Source organism: Amblyomma americanum, chromosome 1 (assembly GCF_052857255.1).
Source record: "Amblyomma americanum isolate KBUSLIRL-KWMA chromosome 1, ASM5285725v1, whole genome shotgun sequence".
Lineage (NCBI taxonomy): Eukaryota > Metazoa > Arthropoda > Arachnida > Ixodida > Ixodidae > Amblyomma > Amblyomma americanum.
Genome location: NC_135497.1, coordinates 356755736 through 356762022, shown reverse-complemented (window position 1 = coordinate 356762022; position 6287 = coordinate 356755736). Strand labels below are relative to the sequence as shown.

General features: G+C 44.9%; 1 protein-coding gene across 1 annotated transcript; it reads right to left on the bottom strand.

Moving 5' to 3' along the window:
* Positions 1 to 2320: 2320 nt before the first annotated feature.
* On the bottom strand, positions 2321 to 6056 carry LOC144121780 (uncharacterized). The gene is made up of 3 exons (XM_077655180.1): positions 4739 to 6056; positions 3743 to 3997; positions 2321 to 2373 (listed from the first exon to the last, which is right to left on the bottom strand). The coding sequence occupies exons 1-3, from the start codon at positions 6054 to 6056 to the stop codon at positions 2321 to 2323; spliced, it is 1626 nt and encodes a 541-aa protein (XP_077511306.1).
* Between the last annotated feature and the right edge of the window lie 231 nt (positions 6057 to 6287).

The window sequence follows — 6287 nt, the reverse complement described above, 5'->3', positions numbered from 1 at the left end:
GGGAAATGGGTCACAAGCTCCAAACATATAAGAGTTACCCACACGTGTGGCATTCAGAGTGAGTGGGTGCCCCAGCATTGTGCATATGAAATTTCTGGCTTGCTCCTGAACAGTGCAAAGTGCCATAGCCAAATCCACTTGCTGCAGCATAATCATTCTTTCAATGACCTGGTCAGGTGCCCCATTTGCTGATGTTATTGCTCTAAGCACCCTACCATTCCCGGTTTCAAAAACAAATGCCGAATGTGCCCACAGTGGCCCGAAGTTCTTAGCAGCCTTCGCCAGGTAGAGAAGCTGGTGGACGTTGAATGTCATCAGCCGCGCTCCATACAGTGCTGGCATCCGTGACACGAAGTCCTCTAGTAGGCGGCCTGCACCAAGATAGTACCAACATCTCACTGTAAAAATATCTAGTGATACCAAAAATGTAACGTGTAATTTAGGTGCGTTCCATTAGTAATATCAGATAAAGAAAGTAATTACGTGAACCACAAGAAGACAACTGATAAGTACTTTCTAGAATAAGCTGATAACCAGAGAAGGGATGTTGAACACTGTGGGAACATACTACAGGAAATGCAAGCTCATACGGCCGAGTCAGGCTTGAAACAGAAACACAGTATTTAATAATAAAAACAAACATGAGATAACTTTGGAAAAAAAGGATTGAGCCCACTGCTATGCGGCGCTCATGAAACCATGAGCTTCTAAACGTCCTTTTAAGCATAGCATTACTTGGCTCATGCTTGGCGAGGACAGAATGTGTGTACAGAATGTGTCCGCAGAATGTGAACGAATGATGGATGGCCATAGAACAATGAACAGAGAGGAGAACACAGAGAGAGAGGGGAACCTCTCATGGTGAACAACAAGCTGTCTAAATGGCATTCTTTAGAGAATATGCAACTGCAGCTGGAAACTACTAATCCTGATTGTCAGAAAAGTAATTGAAATGTAGAGTATCGTGGTCAATAGACTGGACTGACTGCACGCTGAAAGCAGCGCAAGTCATTGAGGCACCCTAAGATAGACAATCCTGAATGCTGCTAAAAAAAACTGAGCAGCTGCAGAGTGCTGCCACATCAACTCTTAGAGAAAGACCACCACTAAGCACAGCACACACAAGACTAGAGGCTGTAGCTCTCAATGGCTAACAAAAATGCACTTTTTTTTAGCAACGAGACTATTTAATTAAGCTTTCAGTACACCTCAAGTGGGCAACAACATGCAAACACTCAACTTTTAAAGGGACACTGAGTGACAAATGAAGTAGGCCTGTATAGATTAAAGCAGCCTAATAAAAATGCAATGGGAAATCTTATGAACTAGAAAACATCACAAAATTAAATGTAGATATCACCACCATCAGTCGTTATCAGATGATAACTGCAATGATATGTAGGCAGTTTTCTCTCGCATATCCCTAGTTGACATTGCCATGCGCTTCATGCAGTGACCGCAGAGTCCTTTCCAGTCAAGTCGTCATGAATTTGAATCAAGTCTCATTTGCAGGTTTGTCCTTAAGCTATATCAGACTACATTAGTACATCCTGCACTGGCAACACTTTAGTGAAATATTCAAGAATGACACAGTCTATAGAGCAAATAATAAAAGAATCAGAAGCAGCACAAATACTACAAACCACAATAAACTGTTCATGACAAACACCTGCAGACCATAGGCACAAGGCTCTCCTTGCTTTGAGCTGCCACATTTTTTCCCTGAACTACCAATAAGTACTTTTGGTGCCTAGCTTCTAATACTGCATTATACAGCAGGGCCTCATCTGCATGATTTATTTGCTGCAATGTCAGCTCTTCCAGCAGTAGGGTGAATATGGCTTCAACCAACAATGCAAAGTGGTTCAGGTAGCGCTGAGGTAGTATGCCCAAGCAGCAGGGCAGGGCATAAAAAAGCAACCAATGCCGCCATTCGCTGGCTTTCCAGTGGCACTTGTCCTTGAGCGAACGTGGCAGACGGGTGAATGAATGAGGTGGCTTTATTGCCAGCAGCCTTCTGTCCACTTTGGCCATGGTTACGGGGCGCCCTGCACAAATAAAAATGTTGTGCACTTGGCGCTGGTGTGCACGTAACAAGAGCAATGGCTTATCACTGTTTACTGTTCTAGTCTAAAAAGCACCTTTCTAACCATAGCAGCTGAAGCTGCATGCACAAATTTTGTGGGCCCTTTTAAGCATTAAATCTCAACATAGCAGCAGGACATCTTGTAAAAAAAGGGCATTGAAATGACGTCAGGCACTTGCGTTGCATAAAAAACATTGAGAGGGGTAACAGAACAAACAATCTCTGCCTTTGTCTTCACATGCTGCAGACAAATTCACACAAACTGGCTGAGAAGATGGCACTGGCTGCTGGGATGCAGAATTAGAACGTAAGTGAACCAACGTGAAAGGCTTTGGATTAGGTTACGTTCCAGCATGGCACAACATACCAATATGTTATGTCGCACAGCTCACAATTCCAAGGTGAAAATTATGACACCACTTTGTTTTGACTCATAATTCAAGCTCTATAAATGATTTTTTTCTGGATCCACTGTCATAAGTTTATGGAGACCCGCCGTGGTGTCTCAGTGGTTAGGGTGCTCGGCTACTGAGCCGGAGTTCCCATGTTCGAATCCAACCACGGCGGCCACGTTTCGCATCGATGGAGGTGAAATGCAAAAACGCGCCCATGTGTTGTGCGACATCAGTGCACGTTAAAGATCCCCAGGTGGTCGAAATTATTCCCCAGCCCTACACTAGGAGCCCTCTTTCTTCCTTTCTTTCACTCCCATAGTTTCTGCGCCATTTCCTTTCCTCAAAAGCCAATTTTGATGTTTATGGAATGCAATATCAGATAGAGAAATTAATTGCACTGCTGTTTTTGCATGCAGCCTGAAATGTTTAAATTAGAAGGTGCAGCGTTAAACTTCAAGTGATATGAAGAAGATGCTAAGAAATTGAAATTTTTGCCAAAGTTGCATTCTGCAAGCTGTTGGTGATTGCTTACAACCAATGCAAATAATATGAGCCCCTACTGGCGTTCAGTGGCACTGCGTGGCTGTCATGCAAATCATATCCAGGTTCCTTTTTTCGAGCTGCACAAATGCAGCTTTCCCAACTTTCTGAGCACTCAAGCATGGCAGACTGTTCTTTCTTATGTTTGTGAAACTATGAACCTCCTCATGCTCATAAGTCCCTTAGTGCTTTTTCGTAAGTTAGTTATTTTTCATGTCTAATTTTGATAGCAGGACATAGGACCACACCTTGTTTGAGGAGCCAGCTGAATGAGCACTGCAACTTGAACATCAAAGCTAAGCTCCATCATGTCAGCAGCTGAACTAAACGGCAACAGTTAATTAACCCTTTCTGGTCAGGTATAGCTTCCCCACTGACTCCTGCAATGGTCAGCATTCTTTTGGTCTTTCCAGCTCCTCGCAATGAAAGGGAGTGCCACATCATGACTTGGTTATAAACATTTATTTAAAGCCCTGTGCCGAGCCATGCCGGACTATACCAACCACACGCACACTTTTCCACTGTCGGGTGATGCCCGAGGTATGACGGAAAGGGTTAAGGAGTACCAGCCAGCAACAACCTTTGTTATCTCTTTTTTCCTATGCTTAATTTAGGTCAATGTACCCTTCAGCAATGTATACAGAGTAATAGAAAAATTTTTAAGGTTACTTAGTGCTTTGATGTGTAGAAGTGTAGCCTTTTTACTTTCTCCGCTACTTACCAATGTAGAACGGTTGCTGAGAGTTTGCTGAATCAAACCACTGGTCAGTAAGGCATTTCGTGACCCCAATGTGCACACAATGCATATACTCCACTGTGTGGCCAAACACAATGTTAAAGTGTTTCAGGTGATTCAGTGGTGACTGCCCTTTAAGCCCATTCACAGCATCTTTGATCTCCGCAAACTCCATGTCTTTCGACATCTCCCCTGGGGTCCGCTCCTCACCGACTGTAACACTCATGTACCTTTGGGCCCCTGTTGAAAGGAGAGAAATAGTGTGCATGCTCGATTATTTGCCTGCAGAAAGCAGAATCTACAGGAATTAAGCAATGCCTGCATATGTTTTATGCACTAAACTATTATGAGCAAAAGTAATCGATCCAACCGTCCATGGTGCGAACCATATTCCACGCTGCATGCTGGCGCTGCCTGACGAAACGCTCATATTGTTGAAAACGTCGCAGTGTGCCAATCTTGACACTAGGAGCACTTCGTCAGGTAGCACCCACATGTATACAGTGCAGCTTGGTTTGGAATGCAGACTGAAAGCCCTTACTTTTGCTTATGACAGTACTCTTGCTGGGTATAAGTCTCTCACGTGACATTCGCATGATGTGTCTAGATGGGGAATTTTAGGCCCGCCTTCAATACTTTGCACCTCATATCTGCTGCCACGGATAAGTGTGGCACATCATCTATATCACATGTTTCTAATGGCAAATTTTGCAGCAGCCAGAGCTTTCATAAAGTGCACTGACAACTTTGATACAAACTGACCGCTGCAAATGCAACGTTTTTCCTTAGCAGTATTTGAACACCGCTTCAACTTATCCATTTTTTGGTCATAGCTAGCTCAGACAGAACACCCTAAATGCATTTCAGCGCATAATACAAGCTGTTCAAAATTAAGATATGAAATTATTAAGCATATCCACTAAGTTAAAATACATGCACAAGTGTTCAGCCAGATGCAATGACAAATTTGATCAACCATACCTTCGTGAAACTCGGCACAATTGTAGCACCAAGGGCAGCCGAAGAGACCATTAAACTGGACCATGTTGATCACAGATGCTCGGGCTGGCGCATCCACGCAGCAGCACAGTACATGAAGTCCTGATGACAGCAATGTATGACCTGCCTTCCAAGTGATCTTGCCAAACTGATTGATCTCTTCAACAAATTTGGTTAAGAAGGTTCTCATGTACGGGTGCTGGCCGAACCACAGCCCACCTATCAAGCAGTTCTTTAGCCTGTCGCAAGGTGGCAGCTCGTTAATCAAAAACTGGATTGGCCACACAGATGATGACAATGACTTGAATACGGGGCTTCCGTCTGTGTTGATAGTGATGGTAAGATCCATCCAGCCAATTTTGCCCCTCTTCCTCAACTCCTCGGCCATAGATCCACTTGTGATGTCCTGCCACAGTGCGGCTCCTCCTTGCTGAATGACTGCCTTTAAGTTCACAAGTCTTTCAAACAATGCAGCCTTTGATTTTGCAAGCAAACATTTCATCTGTTCTTTCATACCTAAAATGATGAAAAAATGTCCCCGAGCTTTTAGAACACAAAGTTCCGTGCTAACCTCGCAGTCCGGGCACCTCATTGATGACATTCCGGGCACTGACACAAGCACACTGCCACAGGTGTCACAATAAAAAAACCGCTTCACCAGCCTTTCCTTGCGCGACGACCAAAGCTTTCGGAACACAAACTTTGACCGAGGAAGTACATCACCTTTAAAGCCAAACAGACCATCTATGAGGCGCAGCAGATCATTCAGGGCCTCCCAAGTGAGGCCATGAGTGACGACAAACGCCATTATCATTATTATCGCGGCTGCCTTTGTCGTTGTGGAGCCCGGAAGTATTGCTGCCTCAAGCTCGACAAAGTCCGATGCCAGAAAATCGCGTTCGCCGTCGTCGTTTTCGGTTTCTCCCGACATAGAACTGCTGTCTTCGGGTGTTTCGCCAAGCCGGTCAAAGTCGTCTGTTCGGAACAAATCTTCGTCATCGGCATACGAGCTGCCGCCTGCCTGCTCATCGTGGGCACTCAAAGTAGGCGAGGCTGGCTGCGCCGCTTGTTCTTCTGCTGGTTGCTCGCCACTTGAAAGATTCAGCAAATCGCCCACAACGCCTCCGCCGTTGACATCTCCGTCGTTGGCAGCTGAGGCAGCTGACGTCGATGAGGCACAATGCTGAGCGCGAAGCCGCACTTCTTGCTGCCTCCTGTAAAGTGTGGTCTTCGGGACAACAAACGGTTCGTCTTTGTAGAAATAACGCTTCCGTCGTTTCTTGGTCACATCCCCATCCATAGTAGTCTAAGAAAAACTAAATGAAACAGGCAGGCAAAAAATACCAAACTTTAATGGGAGGAATTGAACAAAATAGCAGCAAAAGGTGACAACAAAGTGACCACTGCTCTATCGGTCTTGACCGGTCTTGACTCTTGAAGTCTTGATTGTCTTGACTTTCGCCCTCCGGATACAACCGCGAAATGCGCTGTGCAAAACACTGTAGCAATTTGAAGTCCACTGGGTACCTGC